Below are 22,526 nucleotides of genomic sequence, written 5' to 3'. Positions count from 1 at the left end.
ACTTTAGGTAAAACTGGGTATAAGTAGAATTGACCAATGAGAGACATTATTGCAATGTGAATACTGCATGGACTGTATACCTTCACTCTCAGCTAAACTACGTCCTGTTTGGGAGGACCCATGTAGGTTTTAATAATTTTTTGCCCAAGTCACAAAGGTAGTGCTTATGGAGACAGGTTTTTTTCTGGTATGTATTCAAGAAAAGTCTGAGGAGAGCTTAATATGTTTTATTCCTTTGTAGATGAGTAATAATAAAAGTTTATCAAGCTCAGGATCCACTCCTGTTATATAGCCAAAAGAGGGATGATAAAATTCCTGCAGACTTAGCAGGCAGATCTGAGTTTCTCCACTTTGACAGATATAGTTGATGGTGGAAAGGCATATACTTGAGGTAGTCTCACTTTTGGAGCAAAGCATCTCCCATGCCCTCGAATTGCTTGCTAACAGGTCTACTATTGGGGTTCTCCACTTTCATTATAGGGCCTTCCACATATTTTCATTATTAGACCACTGAAAACAAGAAAATTTCTTTTTATGTCCTAAGGAGTCCACAATGATTAGCTTCCAGGCACTCAGCAAAAACATTTATGCGATTGTCATCCTGTTTTCCCTTACCCACCTGTAGATTTTGACTGCTATTTTAGACATCTTCATGGTAAAAATGCTTTGACCCTACAAGGTAAGTTAAAATGCCTGGTCCTAACATTTTTTGTAAGCAGTTACTCTCCACTCCAGACCCTATCCACTTGCAAGCCCACCAGATAGACCTCTCTGCTCTGGAAACATCTGTGATTAATTGGATCTCTAGAAGAGTTCTGTCATAAGAGGATGTCTGTCTTTACTTACTTCTGACATCACTATTGAATGTATTACAAAAGCTTTTTGAGTTCCTCGTCAACTGGAGGAGAAAGTAACAAATCATGAACCTGATGAAAGGGAACAGTTGCTCCATGAAGACCAAATATCTTATCACCCCTTACCATTTCAGCAGGGGGAGGCGGAGAACCTAGAGAATGTGGTAAGGGTGGACTAAGCCTCGAAAATCTGCCTGCAAGGGCTTCACTCTCCCCCTCCAATGTGACTACATCCCATACATGTGGCCCGGGTTGATGTCGTCAACTTTGACTTGATCTTGTTAATCTTTAGGTCTAGTTGATGACAAAGATCAGACATAGTTAACTAGTCTCTGATCAATTCCTGGCATGAGGACAACAGGATCAATCAGTTATCCAGGTAACAACGCAAGCAAATACCCAGTTGTGTGACCTGATGGCCACCACACTAAGATCTCCTTATCTTGCAGGTCTGGAGGAAGACGGTAAATAGTATAAAAATTTTCTTTTGGGATTCTTCTCTTTGGTGGTCACATCCTCTAAGTCTGTTTAGCCTCCTTGGGGATTTCTACTTGTTTAACCATTTGTTTTGTTAAACAAATCATTAGGAACAGTACTCCTGTAATAAAAATTCTGGTCTTGGGATTTCTTTCCTTCATCCTAAAAGACTCTCCTTAGGATGGGATGTCCTATACCTTCCATTTTCCTTTTAGATTTCCACCAGGAGATTCTTTTAGACAGGGTGACCTTTGGAGAAGGAAGGGCAGTCATCTTGTGGGAAAACCATTGGTAACTTTTGCAGGTTTTCATGAGAGGGGTAATCACTTAAGGGACTTAGACCTGGGAACAGGAAGGAACAGGCATGAATGTGGCCACTACCATTGACGTGGGAGCCAAAGGCACTGGAAATCCAGTCTTGAAGGACAATATTGCGCTGGTCTCATATTGCACAGCCAAAGACTGAACTTGAAGGGTAGCTCCCACTTCTATGAAGTCTGTGGGAAGGATACTGGGTGCAGGAGAAGTAGAAGAGGAAGTGGTGCCCACATAAGTGGGTTTGTTATGGCAGGTTGAGGTCAAAGGAGTGCTGGACACAGTCTTACAGATATTAGACTCCCCCAGTGTACTACAAAAAAAAGAAAGAAGAGATGGCCTGCTCTAACAAATACAGAAGTCTGTGCATACGAGGATTTCTCTCATTCAAGGAAGGCAAGGTAGCAGACAGACAAGATGAGGCTCCATGAAAGTCAAGTGAAGAAGAATGCTCACCACTCTAACAACAACATTTCACCCTCAGAGCTCAAAGGGCTAGCCTCCTTGTGCTATTCCAATTACCCACCCTTCACTTATAGAGGATGGGGAATTTCCTTCTCATTGGGACTGTAGAATAAGCATTTCTTGATAGATGGCGCAAAAAGAGAGCTGAGCCAAAACATCTAAACATCTAAGGCTATTTCAAGTGTTTGGGGTTATATACCACCAATTGTACAAACTTGAACAACTGACCATATTCAAATATTCATTCGTAACACAACTGATAGGAGCTCACATGTTCCCTTGGCACAAAGGGAACAGCAGGTGGGGCTTTTGTCGAAGGAGGGCAAATACATTACAAGCCTTGCCAGGTAAACCCTTACAAATACAAATATCTCGGAACAACTGTCACCAACAGTCTTGGGTTTAAAAAAAATATATTACCCTACTGACATGCCTACCTCATCCTGCCATTCCATCCTGGAATTAAGGAATTCCATACAAAAATCCAGCACTGAATAAAAGACTAAGCTAGAAAATTAAAATTACCTTTGAATTAAAGTAACGGCAGTAGCCAGAAAACTACAGTGAAAACTATTCAAATGACAATGTAAAACCATCTTGTAGGCTAAAATTGAGGATTCAGAAATAAGGCACCCTTGTGATGTGAAAAAGACAAGACTTTATATGCTTCCAATCGCACCAAAAAACTCTTGGTAGGGAAGATAAATGGAAGATTGGAAACTAATAAAATGAGTGTTGACAAAAACTAGCACCAGGCACAGGTAAAATGATGTGTATATGGACTGGACCAAGAGCAGTGTTGAAGAGCCATTTACCTGATCGAGTTATATGACAAGACGAGGTCTAGAGCAGTGAACACAAAGTCAATCCAGTTGAGCAGGGTGCGTGCAATTGTGATGACCTTTTATCATGTACTGTAGGTGAATAGTTTCACATTGGATAAGGTAACTTTGGATTAATGGGTTGCATCGACAAACAAGATATTGAAACGCTCATCTCGAGGGTTTATTCTTAAAAGCTGAACTTGATAAAATAAAATCAACAAACTATTTGTACTGTACTAAAAATATAACTACCATAAATAAATAGTGTTGGAAGGAGTTCCTCTCTAAGGGTCGTAGCATTGGAAAGAAAAGCTGTTTTTACCATCTTAAGTTTATATAGTTGATTCGATGTATCAAGGATAGTGTGTACAGATACAGATGCCATGGCACACTAAAAATGAACATTCCTGAAGAACCAAATAAAGTCCAGTTAGAGGCATGCTTCAAGAATGGCCCCTTCACCATCCCGAGTACGATCGAGTGTGGCAATGCAATAACAATTTCAGGTCCTACTCAGCAACGTCTACAAGGGCATTGTGAAAAACAGGGCTTTTCACAGTATTCCTTGGCCCTAAAAGAACTCCAGTATGTAAATAAAACCTTCACAGTACAGGACACAAATACGACAAATCCTAAGCAAGACCTTTGAAGGGTTTGGTCCTTTCTTTCACCTGCAGATAAAGCATCAACAATTCCCTCCTTCATAGACTCAAGTATGCAACTGAAAAGGTATGGTTATGCCACCTATCTGAAGAAGCTACAGTGCAAATAGGTATAAAAGAACAGCTTTTCAAACTGGGCAAAATGACAGACTAGAAACATTAAGAATGAATGGAATAAAGACAAGACCACCAAGAAAAATTATAAAATATCCACTATCAATATTTACAACAGGAACTATAAGATCACTAAGACTTTAAGGATGAAAAGGCTTTTAAGAAAGTAAGGACAATGTCTTACCAACTAAAGAGGGAGACATATCTATCTTATACCTGTAGTATAAAAACAACGAGCATACAGATCATGAAGAACCACCTTGCATTCAATAAATATTTTTGATTCATGTTCAGTAGAAGGCTGACATTACTCATACATATGAAAGACTTCTGTACTCTACTATCAAATATTTTTGTGTGTGTGTGTGTGTGTGTGACTGTGTCAATGTGTAGTGTGTGGGAGAGTGCGTGTGTTACATCCTCACTTGAATAAGCTATCCTATAATCATGCAATTGAGATATACACCAGTAAACAGTACCCTCTACCCTATTTAATCAATGCATCCAATGAAAGGCTGAATACCTTAGGAATCTAGTGCAGCAACCTAACATAATTCCATCCACCTGTCACACCCTTAAATACATATGTAAATCATCATTATAATAATAATTAAACTTGAAACTCTTAGCAGATCATCATTATTAACTTATAACTTGAGCACATCATCTGAATAAGTCGAGACATCAAAGGAGAAAATTAGGCAGTTGCTGCAAATTTGTCAATCTTAATAAACCTAATATAAAACCGGATGTTAATGAAAAAAAATAGGATACAGAGATAAGACTCTACAGAATAAACTCTAAAAATAACTACTGTATAATATATCGAATAATAACATTGATGAATCTGGCAAGGGTCTTCATATATTTTGTATCAGAACATCCTCTGTTAAAATTTGATAAATAATATTTGAAGAGCTAAGTTGCATCTTTCTCAGCCTCCTCTTATAGTCAAGGCTCCACTTTTCTTTTACTTGAAAAAAAAGTAGGGGTCCAATACTGTACGGCCTGACTCCAGATTTGTTCTTTAGTGATAGAACATAATTAAAAATAGGAAGAGTTGAAGAGAAGACACCAAAGAGAATAGACCAAGGAAAAAGATTGAACTAATGGACTTCAAAAGAGAGTGGGAAAATATGGATAATTCCCACTAACCAATTGATTCTTGGTAACTCCTAATGCAACTGTAATAGAGTTTTAGTTGAAATTATAAATACTGCAACAGGGAAAAAGAAGCCAAAGTATAAAAATGTATAACTGCTTTACACAATATCCACATATATCCTCCCTAATACCTTACTGGTACAGCACAAAAACATTTATATCTAATTAGATTATATACTGTATGAGTCAATGCAGAGTACCTACCTATTCACAAAATTAAGAGGGAGCTCCTTATTGAATCTCTCCTTCAGCTTGCGGTTGAGAACCATAAGGAATTCAGTCTTTAATCGTATGTCTAACAAAGACTCATAATCGTTGCGGACGTGTAAGAGGACTATGTCATCTTGGAAAGTTGATAAAGTTGCCTGGAAAATATATTGAAAAACAATTCATGTTTGTAAGTGATACATATAGTATGATAAATCTTCAAATTTCAACTTTTAATGTTAAAAAATTAATTAAATTACCGTACTTTAGTACGGTGATAATACTTCAAACACAAATGCTGATTGACATCAAACATTTATATCATGGGCAGCTAATTCATAAATATGCATTTGTCACAATTGTTTTTTATTCTTTTTTTTTTTGGATGTAAATTCAAAAAAGTTCTTTACTAAGCAATGCCTCACAATTACTAATTCTTTAAATAATCTTGATTTGCAAGAAAATTTGGATACTAGTTATTACATAGTGTCAAATGTAAATAAATGTTTGTGTACCTGGGAGATGTTCTCTAGTTCAATCTTTCTTTTGATGATGTCGACAACTTTCCCCTTTTCTGGTCCTTTTTGGACTTTCACCCGACCAACTAGGTAGAGGTTCGTTTTGGTGAGGATTAGATCTCTCTTCATTCTTCTGAACCGTCTATCAAATTTATCAACAGTTAGAGCAAATTCAACCTGTAAAAAATATCCCATGAAGCACATCAGAAAAATTAACAAGCAGGTTTGGTGAATGTCATGGAAACTCATAAATAAAATAAATAAATGTCATTCAGTGAATATCATGATCAAATCGTAAATGGCAAGAAAGCTAAGTTAATTCACTATTAGTGTTTATTTAAACAGTAAAAACTCAAACACCTGTACATTACATCAGACACTTAAAAATACAGAATTTTGATAAAATATTTCTATACTCATAAGACATTCATATGGTTTTCTCTCGAATCTGGTTATATGTCGTCTACCCTAAACCTAAAAAATTTCTGCTTTATTTCCTTAAAGTAGTCTTACCCATGTAGAGTACTATTGAAATTACTTAAAAGTGTATGGCAATACCACAAAATGAGTACCTGTATCCCCTTTGTATCTCACTTCTCTCATCAACTGCATTACAATCCACAAGATCTATTGGCAATCCAGGTTTTGTGTTTTAATAAGTTTCATAGAAACTCCATTATTAATTACTATAGAATAAGAAGGGGTGTCTTCTGGCTTTACTGTTTTCCCCTGAGGGATTTATTGCTTAACAGTGATGATCATTCTCTGTCTCATGCCAAGGACAAAAAAGGGATTTTGACGAAGGAAAAATCTATTTCTGGGCGAGGAACCTGTGTCGCCCAGTGAAATGCTCCTAAAAGAACCATTTTAAGGTATAAATACTGCTAAATATACCAGAGAAAAAAGTTGCATGGAAAGCCAGGAATATACCCAGCTCGATCAACCATAAAGGATGTCGGTATTAAAACTGGGGCGAGTGATACCACTACCAGAGGTCCCTTTCCAATTAGACTTCCCCCTCCTTTGTTGCTAGGAATAGGATTCCCTCTCATTTGCTCTTACAAAGGAATATGTTCAGTTAGTGGAGTATTCTCAGGAGAAACAGCAGAGAAGACTATGCTAATTGAATAATATTCTGGAGTGGACGAGGATGCTAATAACTTCCCTACGTCCTTTACCAAGATTGCAGGGGTTGATAGAAATAACCATATAAGCTCTACTGATTTTGCTATGTTTATGGAATTTAAAGAGGCCAGCTCCTCAAGCTGTACATAATAGTTCTCTTGTATGAGTAAGGGTTCTGTTAGTACACAACTTCTTATTGAGCCAATAGTCACTCCTTGACTCTAGCTCTCTCAAATTATTTCAGGTCATATTGCAAAATCCTCTGATTTCCATGATCAGGCAGTTCTAAACGACAACTAGATTCCATGATAGAAGATTGGGCTGGTAATTTGAATCCTAAAATCACTCTACCCATGGAAGCAAGCACTCATGAACAACCTTTGTATAAATTTATCAATAATGTGGCATATCAGATTGTTCCAGTGGAACAGGAATTCCACCTACTAAATTATTATTTAAAAGCCTTAACTAGAGCTGAGAAAAGGTTGCATCATGTTTAAAATGATAGCTCATCTCGAATTTTACCCAGAAGCATTAATATGGGTGACAATATATCAACTGCCAAAAAAGAAATCCTTTGCCTTGCGTAAGCGTAAAGCATCATGAACAAAGGGAAGGCTTTTGAAAATGCCAAAATTAAAGATTCTACTTCGCAAGTTCCTAAATGAAAGGATGATGCTGTAAACTAGACTAATACTATGTACAGTAGTGCCATGTTATTCGACATTGGCTTTACGTAGGGGAGGAGGGAATATATGAAAAGATACACCCCTTTTAAGAGGCATAAAACAAGACTAGCAACAAAAATATTGGCCCACCTTTTCTCTTCTCGGTATGAGCGAAGAAATACGTTGTTTATATTCTACACCTATGTAATCTCCATAGAAGTTCCTATTTAGTGAATTGCTGCGTCTTTCCTTACGATTATGTACAAGACGACTGGCTTCCTGTCGCTCCTTCAGGTATCTCTGATTGCTGTAGATAAAAGAAAAGGTATCTATCAGAAACTTTTATTCAATAATTTATTCATTCATATTAAATAAGGTACATAACATCAGAACATAATACAATGCATGCTATGGAAGCATTGCAAAAATTTTAGCCAAGAAAAAAATTCGAGAGGATGTAGTTAAAACAGTGTACTGTACTAAACTGTATTTACATATATATAACTTTATCATATTTACTTCTACCTCCAATAAATGTGAAAAGTACAGTAAAGGAAAATGAAAAAGAAAAAGTTTAAACCACACAAAATAACTTTGCAATCTGTGAAACATCTGAGCAACCCTCACACAAAATTACATCCCAAATCTGATAGCTTATTCCTTCCTTCTCATTACAGTCACTGAATTCCCTTCATACCTTTTCAAATAATTCTTTTACTGTATCTATTCCCATTACATCTTTATTAGCAGTCTATTGTTAATGCACAGTTCCTACAATTATTTGGTCTGAAATGTTTCATTAAGCTTCCAAAATGATAACCTTAACGGCAACAATCTAGAAACATGAATGTAATTTTCCCAACATTACCTGAAATATTTTCTAAATGTCTTTTGAATAACTCTAGCGTAGTGATCAAACTTGCGTTCCCTGCATTCCTCTAACATATAGAGAGATTCGGGATCCTGGAAAAACATGAGATGGAGTTAATGTGGATTTCTTATAAGAATATATGTAATGCAACTTATATAATGTATTCTAAAAATAAAATCGTGTAAAATGTTATTTTTATAATAAAATAAATTTTTGAATATACTTACCCGGTGATTATATAAGCTGCAACTCTGTTGCTCGACAGAAAACTCTACGTTAAAAATCCGCCAGCGATCGCAATGCAGGTAGGGGGTGTACTTCAACAGCGCCATCTGTCGTGCAGGTACTCAGTACTCAATGTAAACACAGAACTCAATTTTCTCCTCGGTCCACTGGGTCTCTATTGGGGAGGAAGGGAGGGTCCTTTAATATATAATCACCGGGTAAGTATATTCAAAAATTTATTTTATTATAAAAATAACATTTTTCAATATTAAACTTAGCCGGTGATTATATAAGCTGATTCACACCCAGGGGGGTGGGTAGAGACCAGCAATAATTGTTTACATTATTATGAGCTAAGGATTTTTTATTTCATTTTAGCAGTTATTCAAAATAACAAACATAAAATAAATAAGTACCTGGTAAGGAAGTCGACTTGAACAATTACTCTGCCTTTTTAAGTACGTCTTCCTTACGGAGCCTCGCGATCCTCTTAGGATGCTGAGCGACCCCTAGGAGCTGAAGTATCAAGGGTTGCAACCCATACAACAGGACCTCATCAAAACCTCTAATCTAGGCGCTTCTCAAGAAATGACTTTGACCACCCGCCAAATCAAGTAGGATGCGAAAGGCTTCTTAGCCTTCCGGACAACCCAAAAACAATAATAAAACATTTCAAGAGAAAGATTAAAAAGGTTATGGAATTAGGGAATTGTAGTGGTTGAGCCCTCACCCACTACTACACTCGTTGCTACGAATGGTCCCAGAGTGTAGCAATTCTCGTAAAGAGACTGGACATTCTTAAGATAAAAAGACGCGAACACTGACTTGCTTTTCCAATAGGTTGCGTCGATTATACTTTGCAGAGATCTATTTTGTTTAAAGGCCACGGAAGTTGCGACAGCTCTAACTTCGTGTGTCCTTACCTTCAGCAAAGCTTGGTCTTCCTCATTCAGATGGGAATGAGCTTCTCGTATTAACAGTCTGATAAAATAGGATAAAGCATTCTTTGACTAGGCAATGATGGTTTCTTAACTGAACACCATAAAGCTTCAGACGGGCCTCGTAAAGGTTTAGTTCGTTTTAAATAGAACTAAAGAGCTCTTACAGGGCATAAGACTCTTTCTAGTTCATTTCCAACCATACGATAAGTTTGGAATATCGAACGATATTGGCCAAGGCCGAGAAGGCAGCTCGTTTTTGGCTAGAAAACCAAGTTGTAGAACATGTAGCCGTTTCGGATGAGAATCCGATGTTCTTGCTGAAGGCATGAATCTCACTGACTCTTTTAGCTGTGGCTAAGCATACCAGGAAAAGAGTCTTTAAGGTGAGATCTTTCAGGGAGGCTGATTGTAGCGGTTCGAACCTGTCTGACATAAGGAATCTTAGTACCACGTCTAAATTCCAACCAGGTGTAACCAAACGACGCTCCTTCGTGGTCTCAAAAGACTTAAAGAGGTCCTATAGATCTTTATTGTTGGAAAGATCTAAGCCTCTGTGACGGAAGACTGATACCAACATGCTTCTGTAACCCTTGATAGAGGGAGCTGAAAGAGATCGTTCTTTCCTCAGATATAAGAGGAAGTCAGCTATTTGAGTTACAGAGGTACTGGTCGAGGATACGGACACTGACTTGCACCAGTTTCGGAAGATTTCCCACTTCGATTGGTAGGCTCTAAGGGTGGATGTTCTCCTTGCTCTAGCAATCGCTCTGGCTGCCTCCTTCGAAAAGCCTCTAGCTCTCGAGAGTCTTTCGATAGTCTGAAGGCAGTCAGACGAAGAGCATGGAGGCCTTGGTGTACCTTTTTTACGCGTGGCTGACGTAGAAGGTCCACCCTTAGGGGAAGTGTTCTGGGAGCGTCTACTAGCCATCGAAGTACCTCGGTGAACCATTCTCTCGCGGGCCAGAGGGAAGCAACTAGCGTCAACCTTGTCCCTTCGTGAGAGGCGAACTTCTGCAGTACCTTGTTGACAATCTTGAACGGAGGGAATGCATATAGATCTAGATGTGATCAATCTAGGAGAAAGGCATCTATATGAACTGCTGCTGGGTCCGGGATTGGTGAGCAAAATATTGGGAGCCTCTTGGTCATCGAGGTTGCGAAGAGATCTATGGTTGGCTGGCCCCAGGTGGCCCAAAGTCTCTTGCATACATCCTTGTGGAGGGTCCATTCTGTTGGAATTATTTGTCCCTTCCGACTGAGACAATCTGCCATGACATTCAAGTTGCCTTGGATGAACCTCGTTACTAGTGATATGTCTAGACCTTTTGACCAGGTGAGGAGGTCCCTTGCGATCTCGTACAACGTCAGAGAGTAGGTCCCTCCTTGCTTGGAGATGTACGCCAAAGCCGTGGTGTTGTCCGAGTTCACCTCCACCACTTTGCCTTGAAGGAGAGACCTGAAGCTTTTCCAGGCCAGACGTACTGCCAGTAGCTCCTTGCAGTTGAAATGCATTGTCCTTTGACTCGAGTTCCATAATCCCGAGCATTCCCGACCGTCTAATGTCGCACCCCAGCCTACGTCCGATGCGTCCGAGAAGAGAACGTGGTTGGGAGTCTGAACAGTCAGGGGAAGACCCTCTCTTAGGTTGATATAGTCCTTTCACCAAGTCAGACAAGACTTTATCTTTCCGGAAACCGGGATCGAGACCGCTTCTAGCGTCTTGTCCTTTTTCCAGTGAAAAGCTAGATGGTATAGAAGAGGACGGAGGTGTAGTCTTCCTAGTGACACAAATTGATCCACGGATGACAGTGTCCCTACCAGACTCATCCACAGCCTGACTGAGCAGCGTTCCTTCTTCAGCATCTTCTGGATGGATAGCAGGGCTGGGGGCTGATCGTCTTGTTCAGCAACGTCCTCATCAGAGGGTTCCTCATCCGAAACTGATGAGGAAACGGCAACGGAGTGGGCAACGTCTGACTCGCTGAATCCGGTCGCACTGGTGGATGCGTGACGGAGCCGGACGCAATATCATGGAACTGCAGCACAGTCTGTGAACTGTCAACAACCATGGGTGCGCGAGGAAGTACAGCGTCAACCCGAAACTGTCTAGACCGTCTGGGTTGTGCAGTCAACACCCTACCGGGTTGCTGAGGTTGACGCACTGCGTCACAACAAGTCACCTCTGCTGGTTGTTGAACGTCCTGAACGTCAACAACCACCTCCGAGCGTCGCTTAACGTCAACGTGCGGCTGGCAACCCACTGGGTCGCATCGGTGGAGGAACCACCTCAACTGGCAGACGCGAGTAGGTTACCTCAGCGTCAACAGGGCGCACAACCGACCGGTTGGAAGGTTGTTGGCCAGAAGGAGGAACCACCTCAACTGGCAGACGCGAGTAGGTTACCTCAGCGTCAACAGGGCGCACAACCGACCGGTTGGAAGGTTGTTGGCCAGAAGGTTCTTCTCCGCATTTAAGTCCTCTATCAAGGACGCAAGGTTGGACTGCATGTCTTGCAGCAAAGCCCATTTAGGGTCTACGGGAGCAGGTGTGGCAACAGACGGGGTTAGCGACTGAGGCGGAACCGTTTACCATCCCTGAAAGCCTTGTTATGTGTGACATAATAGTACAGCAAAACTTCAAAGGCTCGACAAAAGCTGAGAAGTTGACCTGTAAACAACTTGGAGCGTCTCCTGGCTAGGCGCCAGGGCGAGTCTACCAGAATTGAGAAGTCTATCTGGGCAGAGGCATGAACTCCCAAGCCGAGAACTTCTCTCGTGTCATATCAGACTCTCGCTCTATAAGCCAGTTTAAAAGAAGGGAAATCAAAGGCTGTATCCCTAAAACTCCTCCTGGTGCAAAAACCAGTCGCCTAGCCAACGTAACGCTCTCTAGGAGAGCGAGAGAGCACTAGCTTAAAAACAACGGCTTCGAAGTAGCTAGGCCTAGTGTAAGTTCTGACGTTAAGGCGAACAAGGAGCAGCAGTTACAAGATCCGGACGAAGATCCTTAAAAAAATCATCATGATTTAATTAAAGTCCATAGGAGGCTAAGCAGCTTAAGGCTCCTCTCCATCTGACAGAGTCCTCAAGGGAATATCAGTAGGAGGGAGAACAGCAACTTCCTCATCTACAGGAACCTTGTCCGATAAAAGCTAGGTTACCTCAGTGAGTCTCTCACTGGTGCATTAGTAGCAGACCAGAAGGCAACGTCATGTAACTGCTTGACAGTCTGTGAACTGTCAACAACTGAACTGTCAACCACAACAGGTGCGTGAGGACGTACAGTGTCCACTCGAGACTGCTTTGACTGTCTAGACTGAGCAGTCAAAACAACTCTAGAATGCGGAGGTTGACGCACCGCGTCAAAACAAAACAACTTAGACTGTTGTTGTACCTCGCGAACGTCAACGGAAGGTTCCGTGCGTCGCTGAACGTCAACATGCGGCTGGCAGGGTACACTGGAACGCATGGGTGGCGGGACTCTCTCAGCTGGAGTGCGGCAGAAGGTCGCCTCAGCGTCCACAGGACGCACAACCGTAGTTGGTTGTAGGCTAGAGGTTGGTGCAGTGTCAACCTTCTCCGCACGAAAGTCCTGCATCAATGACGTTAACTGAGACTGCATGGTCTGCAGCAAAGACCACTTAGGGTCTACAGGAGCAGGTGCGGCAACAGACGGTGTGACTGCCTGATGCGGTACCGCTTTGCCTCTCTTAGGAGGTGAGCAGTCGTCGGAAGACTGCAGCGAGTCCGAACTGACCCAGTGGCTACAACTGGGCCGTTGGACTTGCGCGGAAGGGACCGACTTGCGCTTAATAAGCCGCGAGACCTTGGTCCATGGTTTCTTACGAGAAACCTCTTCCGCAGACGAGGAATAAATGGGCTCTCTCGTCTTTGAGTGGGTGGGGCGATCTTGGGTAGATACGCCCGAAACCACAGAGGGAAAACGTCTGTTCGTTGATCAAGGCCTCTCGAACCCATAAGTCGTTCGACATTACTTCTCCCCTGGGCTTGGGAGCTTGCAAGAGGTCCCGGACTAGGTGAACGACAGGCACGAACAGACGAACCCTCGGACGCAAAACTAACACTTTGCGCATATCACTTTATCGATTTTCTGTTTTGCACTTATTACACTGAAATCGAAACTTTTACTGATTTCTACCTGAAACACGCAATTCTACCCTTCATTAAAAGGTAGTAATTGCGAAATCAGTCGTAAAATGCAGCTCATTAATACTAGCAAAAAAAACAGAAAACATATATTAAGATAAAAAATTCAGTGGCTGGAAAAGAGACTAAACGCTAGTTCATATAAACTACGTTTTCAATCTCTCACCGCACATAGCCTGGGGACAAGAATAAAAACCTAGAAACGTTTTACCTTCCTCCCCGTACAGAGACTAGGGACGAGAGTAACACGAGAACAACGTTACCCGCTTGAACGGAACGTTTTCTCTCCTCTCTCTCCCTCCGTCTCTATCTCTCTCTCTCTTTCTCTCTTGATTTCGCACCTAAGAGAAGAGCCCAATTATATATCGTCAAAAAAAAACATGTTATTTGACTAAAGGAAAAAACTGAAAGGTTTTCCAAATAAAAAGTTCCTTTAATTTAGAATTTAAAACATTTAAGCTAAGAAAGAATGAACAAAACGTCAGAATCGATTTACTCTTACTGCAAAGTGAAACCGTGATACACTCTCTCTCTATCGTAACGATAGAGCGCATGTTGAACGTCCTGAACGTCAACAACTGCGTAGTCTAAACGTTAGTTCATCTTTGAAAACAGTACGAAGACTATCAAAGAAATTCTTTCATAAAACATTACATTTAAAAAGTTTTAAATTCTTTAAAGGCTAAATACGATATAACGGGCTCAACGTTGATTAACTTCGGTTCCAAGTTAGGACCGCCTACTATCAGGAAAGGTCGCATATAAACAAAACATAGAAATTCATTTTTATATGTTTATAATAAATGGAAAGTTAATCGAAGAGGCCTAATAAAGGCGGAGAGATATAAAATATATAGATCTATAACGTGTTAAGCAAAATTACTAAAAACCTAAACACACTTCCGTCTAAGGGAAGGGTCGGCCATTTAAAAGTGAAAGAGAGTCCATACTCTCTTTGTCACCATAATTAAATCTATCCAAAACGAGTTCAAGTTTTGAGATGAAGATAAAACACCTGCATAGCGAAAGCTCAAAACTAGAATAGTGTACTTCACCAAATAGTTGTGAAAACAAATCCAGTTAGTAACAGCGAATTAGTAGGTCTTGCCGGTAGCCCGACAGAGAGAAAATTGAGTTCTGTGTTTACAATGAGTACTGAGTACCTGCACGACAGATGGCGCTGTTGAAGTACACCCCCTACCTGCATTGCGATCGCTGGCGGATTTTTAACGTAGAGTTTTCTGTCGAGCAACAGAGTTGCAGCTTATATAATCACTGGCTAAGTTTAATATTGAAAACTTTGAAATTAGGGTTCATCAAGAATCTTTTCATTTCAGTGATTGGTGGTACATGTATATAAAAGGTAGCAATGTTATGTCACAGATATTTTGTATCTTCAAGTAAAACGGATGAGCAAACCCCCCAAAATATAGATATCCATTTTAATATATAACAAATGTCATGGTATACAGCCATCAAACTCCAGGCCATTATTCAAGACATATTCTGTTATCTTATGGTTTCCATCTAGGATAAAGATTTTCTTCAGAATACATTTAAACAAGTTTTCCTTTTTCTTAAAAAAAACCTGTATTGCTGATCAACTGCAATTTCTAAAGTATATTAAAAATTACTCTTTTACATTAAATATCAAATTTAAATCATACAAAATCCTTCATACATTTAAAAATAATAATCTTGGGTTCTATCTACTGCTTAAGAATTACAATACCTTCACAAAAACTTTGGTCCTGCCGATCTGGTACTGGCCTGGGTCCATGTTGATATTTCTCATTATAAAGTGGATTCCCTGTATTGGATCTCCATGCCAAGCAGGGAAAGTTTCTTTGGTCAGCACAGCATACCGCTGGAGGAACTTGTCAAAAGGTCTTCTATATGCAAAGCCTGCTCGCTTTACTTTTATATTCTCTTTGAGGCCTAGATACTCAACCTGTGAGATAGAGGGTTTCATATGATAAAAATGAAATGAGTATTAAACTACCAACAGATAAAACTATAGTATTCAAATTTGATTATGTAGCAGCCATACAAGTTGCTACACCAGTATTTACTTTTACTTTAAAATTGGTCAGTTTCATCTTATATCAGAACAAAAATCAACACAGTATTTTGAATTATTCAATCGTAGCTCTCGTGTAAAGAAACACTACAATATATCAATGGTTTTCAATGAAATTACCACAAGAGAGCATATGGGATGCATTATACACCCCTACCAAAACTATACATATAAAAAAGATTAACAGATTTTTTTTCTTTTAAAGTTATATGGAACAAGGAGACAAAATTAAAAAACATAAAGACGTCAATAACCATCATCATCATAATATCACCGTATCATTATTATTATTATCTAACAGTTTAACCACTCTCATAAAACTGAACAGAAGGGTTAGTTTTTCACTAATCATCCATACAGACTGATAATAGTATGTATACACAAATATAGATCACAAAAATACTATAAAATCATCAATTCATAGAAATGGCAAACTAAGAGACATTATTTTGAAGAGAAAAAGTTAATAATTTGAAATGATTCTAACGGTTTCAATCAAGCTCATCAGCCATCAGCTGAAGATTGTTAATATTTTGATATCCATTCAATGTGTTATTGGTTAGGAATATACCATATAGCCTTCTCTAAATATAGGCACTGATTTAAGTGGAACATTTATCAAATACTGGTTTGTCTTCTTAAAAGTCATACTTCTTTGAATAATTTCACCAATTATTTATGGTATTGATGTGTCCACATCTCAAGTTGCCCATATGTCACAGTTGAATGGACCAACCAAAGCCCAATTCCAAAGACGCAAGCATAAATGCTTGAAAAGTCGCACTCAAATAAGTTTCCACTTATGCACAATGATTGAATACTTGCGATGGCCTATTGTAAACATCCCTGCCTGGTGAGCGTCAGACTGGGGTTCGAGTCCTGCTCATAGTTGATAGTTTCTTGTAACGTTCGCAACCTCCCCATCCTTGTGAGCTAAGGATGGGGGATTTGGGCGAGCCTATAGGTCTACCTGTTGAGTCTATCAGCAGCCATTGCCTGGCTCCCTCTCATCCTAACTTGAGTAGAGGGGACCTTGGCACTGATTATATGCATATATGGCATTGTCCTACCAGCTAGGACATTGTCACTGTCTCTTTCCTCTGCCAGTCATGAACAGCCTTTAAAACTTTAATTGAAGTTTCACAAATACTAACAACCAATTAGAATGGCTTCCTAGTATTTCTGCAAATTATGTGCACACAACTCAAGAACTAAACCTCATTCTGTTCATTAACTGAGAAGACTCCAAACAGCTTTAATTGGATGCACACAAGCAGAAAAGGCTCAATGAACCAATTCAAATAAATATGACCAATTTTCAGATCTAGAATAACTTTGGTGTGATGTTCTTTTTAAATCAAAATAAACCAAATATAGATACAGGATTACCTATCTTTAAAAGCACAACTCACCAAAGTAAGGATGATATACCTTCAAATTTATTATTTGAAGTCACAATAGTCAATTAGATAACAGTAGTCCTAATTGTAATTTGTGTTCATCCTATTAGCAGAAACACAGGAACCTTTTAAAGAAATGGGGCCAATTTGAAAAACTAAATCCAGCAATTGTGCTCATGGTACATGTGAAATGTAAGGAATGGGCACTGGTTCACCTTCTTGATTCTAAATAACTTTAAGCAGCACACATACCATAAATGAACTGCACAAAATAAAGTAGTCTTGAAACTGTTGAAAAGGTGGAAGAGTTTAATTGAAAAGTAAACACTGAAAATCAAGGCGATCAAAGAACAGCCCAATGATACTGAAAATAAGGCAACTGAGAAACTACAATACGAAAAATAGTAATGCAGCTACTATGGAAAAACACAAATGTAAGAGTGAGCTCTGTGGTGCTTACTAAATGTATGAGTTTTGCTAGAGATGTTCAGAATAAAAAAATCTGCATGGATTTTTAACACTAGAATTTATTGATACAATGGCAAATGGGAAAGAAGGTAAGTGGAGAATCCTGCTTTGATAAATGATCAGGAAGGAAGGAAGGAAGGAAGGAAGGAAGGAAGGAAGGAAGGAAGGAAGGAAGGAAGGAAGGAAGGGGAGAGAGAGAGAGAGAGAGAGAGAGAGAGAGAGAGAGAGAGAGAGAGAGAGAGAGAGAGAGAGAGAGAGAGAGAAAACTAGACTATTGGTAAAATGAAATGTTCCATTAGCAGAGAAAATAAACTTGTGATTGGTAAACAAGGGCCTGTACTTCTGTAAGCAGCATTAGTACAGTATGGCATTTTAAACAGAGGATATTTTGAAAAAGTGTATCTAAGCATGTTAAGGTTCATGGCCACAATGCTATCAGATCTTCTAAGCATCACTAAAGAGGAAATGGGGGAGAGAAATTGTGTACATTGCCTGATAAATACACAGTAATCTCAAATACTGACTATGTTATAAGAGGGGATGAAGATTAGTTGATAATAAAAGTAGTAAACATGAGAGTAGAAAGATAGCTCAGCAGGCCGGTCCAGTAAACCATGGAAAAGTGCTAGAAGAGAACTAATCTTAAGGCTAACACCATAATGGATAAAATTCAAATAATGATATGGAAGTACCACATTACAAAAATGGAGGATATTTCTATTATACCAAACATGCCAAATAAATCTATCAAAAGGTTTAAACTTCAAATAAACACTGCACATGGTATTTTAGATCAAGTTTGAGCATAAAAAGATAAGAACAGTTATGCTTAAATACCCTCGCCCCAAAGAAAATATAAATTGAAATAGTTTTAGTCTTTTAGTACTAACCCCTCTGGTGACTTGAAAAATTTCAAGATACATTTTTGTAAGAGAACTTTCGGTGGTAAATATTAAATTGTATGTATCAGTTAACTTATGTGCTGTATTTACATTTCAACCTTTGCAAGGAAGAAAATAAAAAGCTACAATACCTGATGTTTAACCATCTGATCATCCCAGTCATGAGGTTTCTTGGATTCATTTGGTTTGATACAACGTATGTAATGAGGCACACACTTGGTTAATGTCGTGACTAGCTCGTTAGCCTGAGTACGGATTTTGGTGCCGGCTGTAGTGGGGCGAGACTTGGAACCTACTTGAATTACATCTGGGAAAAGGCTTCGTATGAAGGCATTACTGCTGCCTTGCATTACCTAGAAGGAAATAGAAAAATGAGATGCAAAGATCTATGGCCACAGCCATTCCAGATAGACATTTCAATTTGGCAATACATTATACTGCATAGGCATTTAAAATCGTTCTAAGCTACACCAGTATTTTACTTTACCTCTATGATATCTTGAAAGAGCACATCCCTGTTTTTCTCACAAAAACTGTCAAGGTGGTACGAAACACTGCCAGCATAATGTTTAATAACGAAGCCATTGCTAAATTTTTGGTAGTGAGGGTTACTACCAACCTGAAACATTGAAAATTTGGGTGGAATTACCTTAAATATTTAGTGAAACAATAATCATTTAAATATGCTTACAACATCAAATAAATTTTATATAAAATTCATATATCATACTAAAGATATATATAGCATTACAGCTACATACATTATATTTTACTCAAAAAAATTAACAGCTCTCAAGTTACGCTTAATTAAGATTTGAATTCTGAAATTGGACAAGGCAAAATCTAAATGAACAGACATATAGTACAGTACTCTCTCTAAAGAAGTTCCGTAGGGGTTAGGCAAAATCACTATATCAATCAATACCTGAGATTCCATTTTTCGAAGAAAGTCCTCATCAGCTCCCTGGGAAACTGCACTCATGGTTGCACAGGTATCGTCTAATATGCACATGATACCTGGAGGACGCTTACTTTCTATCAAGTCACAAACCACTTTATTGTCAAAATACTCAATTGGCGACCACTGGATTCCCTGTGTAAAAGATAAAAGAATATCTCAAACCCTTGAAAGTAGCCCTTCTGAAACAACAGGCACTATGAATGCTCAGTTAAGATCTAAGGGTACTAGGAACAAGTCCCTTAATCATGATTTGTCTTAAATATTCAAACCCTTTGAGTGCCAATCTCTCCAGAAATAATTTAGCAAGACCTTTATGGGAATATTTCATTAAACTCATTTCAGCAGTAAAACTACTCAGAATGTTCAGATATTTTCTATTGTAAAGCTGAATACATTTAATTTCCATTGATATGCAATGTATACATACTTCTTATTTTCATATGTGCAAATTAAGAAAAATTGGTAATAACTGGATGCATGCGCCAAAGAGATTAAAGATATCTGGAAATAAAATACATCCAATGGTGTTCTAAAGGTTAATGCTTAAATGAGTACCATAAAATGTTCGTCATTTATCTTTAAATATATTCTAACAATACATCAAACTCATGAAATAATGTGATTAATGGAATTTGCAATTACAGTACTGTACTAAATTAATTAAATGTGAAATGAAAATATTGTTGTTTAGTAGAGATGATGTTAGGAAAAGCTGATTAAATCAATCAAGAGTCAAATTACAGTACAAAAGTCTATTTTCCAAATTATAAATACCATCATACTGTACCTAATCAAGCATTCAATACATAGTTATCATGAATCAGAAAATGAAAACAAAAGAATGAAAAGATAAAGATATTCTACTTTATACCTGTTGCAGATAGATGAAATACATAATTTTAAATTGTGTGCAACAGATTTTAAAAAAGTTTTAAGAGGTTCCACATTATGAGAAAAACACCGATCCTATTTTCTAAGTCTAAGGCCCTCTTTCAATTGGCTCTTAAAATACATAAAAAAATGCTGTATGATACAATCATTATGCACAGAGTATTAGGGATTAAAGTAATTTCAGCCAAATTTCCTGAATATGCCATCAAAAGATCATACCTTTAAGAAAGTAATCCCAAGACAACATTGTTATTAAATAAAATTTCAGAGGAAGTGACTAAATCTAAGCAGCAGCCTATTGAAAACATCCCTGCCTGGCAATATGCTGGACTAGGGTTTCTGACTTGCTCAAGCTAGATAGTTCCTTGTAGTGTCTGCAATCTCACCCTCCTTGTGAGCAAAGGTTAGGGGATTTGGAAGGGCCTATAGGTTTACCTGCTCATTCAACAGTAGCCATTACCTGGATCTCCCTAGTCCTAGCTTGGGTGAAGAGGGTGCTTGGCCGCTGATAATTATGTATACAGTATTTGGTCACATTCTACAGTATTGTCAGACCCTTGCCTCTGCCATTCATGAAGCAGTTTTCAAATTTTCCGTATGTTATGCTTGATTTTCCATCCCTACTTTGTCAGCATCTCACAGAAGCACACAAACATAACAAAGTCAGATTTTATCATAGCTTAGGGTAAAAAATGGAATTTTAATAAAATTAATGTCTATCCTCACCTGATATTCATATGGCTTTTTTGCATAACCTAAAATCCTAATCATTTCCAAGTAATAGTCTTGCCCCACTGATGGAGTATTGAGATTAAATTGAAGTAAAATGAAGAAAAAAAAATATATATTACTGACTATCCAGATTCCAACATTTGGATACACATGCACATGCATACATATTCCCTTAATTTCTCAAATAGATAAAAATTTAATATTTAACCAAGTGCATTATGTAATATGCATGCTTTGTTACACTCATGGCCTTGCCTTTTCAGTCTTTTCGTTGTTTCACCCACACATATGGGTAATTCTGTTTTACGGGTTTAGCTTTATATTTATAGGGGATGAAATTATTAGGAGCAATAAGACTGCTTGATTAAAGGCCGATTAGGAATATTATTTGAAGATGAACGACATTTATCCACGTTTTTCGTACAGTGAAAAGACCACAATACAGTACTGTGAAACTGTATACATTAGCCATTTCTGATGGTACAGTACTTGAGAATGTCAAGCGCAGTCCTCCCCACCTTTACTCTGAACACACTAAAAACTTTCAAGAATAAAACAACTGTGGAAGGCACAGAACAGATAGTATGCATAAGACATGATTTCCTGCCCATTCCTTAACCCTTTTACCCCCAGGCTATTTGGAAATTTCCAACCCTTAACCCCCAGGGGTTAATTTTTTTCCCAGCACATTTTGCAGTATATATTTTTTAAATTGCTCTAACAGCCTTAATTTTTGTCATAGAGAGGTCAGGTTGGTCTCATTCTCTTGGAAAATGCCTGAATTTTCTCAAAAAAATATAAAAAATATGAAAAAAAATTTTTATAGCATTTTTTTGCAAGGACGTACCGGTACGTCCATGGGGGTAAAGGGATGGCTTTTGTGAAATGTACCAGTACGTCCTTTGGGGGTAAAAGGGTTAATAAAAAAAATATTAAGCATAATGTTGTAAAGATGAAGTGCCACAAAGACAATAACAGGGGAGTTTCCTGATGAATACTTAAAAGAAAACCAAGGAATTATTGGTAGTGCTCTTCTCATTGAGGATCCCATCAGGGACCTGATTTCTACAATGTGTTGGCGGCAGTCTCGGAATTCTTTGTAGGATGGTCGCCAGATTTCAAACTTTCTTTGTCACTGCATCCAATCATTTGTTCAACTTCTTCCATTTCTCCAATAAGCAATTATCATTCTTAATTTATGAATGAACATTTCTGTTCAGTTAAATAAGTCTAATTACTTAACAGGATCATCTAGTTAAACTATTTCAAAACAATAACCTCAGAAATTTCAATGCCCTCAAAGAGACAGATTCCCAAAATAGGAAAAATAGAAAATAGAAAGATAAATTATGAGAAATAACTAAAAACATATAATAAAGAGTCAAATAACATACACATGTAAATTAAGAAATGGGGCTTAAAAGCAGTAGCACCTAGCTTAAGCTTGCAAGTTCCATCGATTCAACCACATACACAATCAGGATGAACATAACTTA

General features: G+C 38.4%; 1 protein-coding gene across 6 annotated transcripts in view; it reads right to left on the bottom strand.

Annotated features, from left to right (window-relative positions):
• Positions 1–22,526, bottom strand: part of LOC137623034 (unconventional myosin-Ie-like) — a 321,574-nt gene that overhangs the window by 14,551 nt on the left and 284,497 nt on the right. For all 6 annotated transcript variants that reach the window (XM_068353660.1, XM_068353664.1, XM_068353661.1 and 3 more), the window contains 8 exons: positions 19,372–19,539; positions 18,934–19,065; positions 18,578–18,799; positions 15,329–15,547; positions 8,262–8,356; positions 7,544–7,700; positions 5,598–5,777; positions 5,080–5,240 (listed from right to left, as the gene is read on the bottom strand). In XM_068353660.1, coding sequence (XP_068209761.1) covers positions 5,080–5,240; positions 5,598–5,777; positions 7,544–7,700; positions 8,262–8,356; positions 15,329–15,547; positions 18,578–18,799; positions 18,934–19,065; positions 19,372–19,539 — 1,334 coding nt within the window. The remainder of the gene's footprint in view (positions 1–5,079; positions 5,241–5,597; positions 5,778–7,543; positions 7,701–8,261; positions 8,357–15,328; positions 15,548–18,577; positions 18,800–18,933; positions 19,066–19,371; positions 19,540–22,526) is intronic.

This window comes from Palaemon carinicauda, chromosome 30, assembly GCF_036898095.1.
Source record: "Palaemon carinicauda isolate YSFRI2023 chromosome 30, ASM3689809v2, whole genome shotgun sequence".
In the NCBI taxonomy this organism is placed as follows: domain Eukaryota; kingdom Metazoa; phylum Arthropoda; class Malacostraca; order Decapoda; family Palaemonidae; genus Palaemon; species Palaemon carinicauda.
Note: the sequence above shows the minus strand (reverse complement) of the source record. Positions and strands in the feature narration are given on the sequence as shown.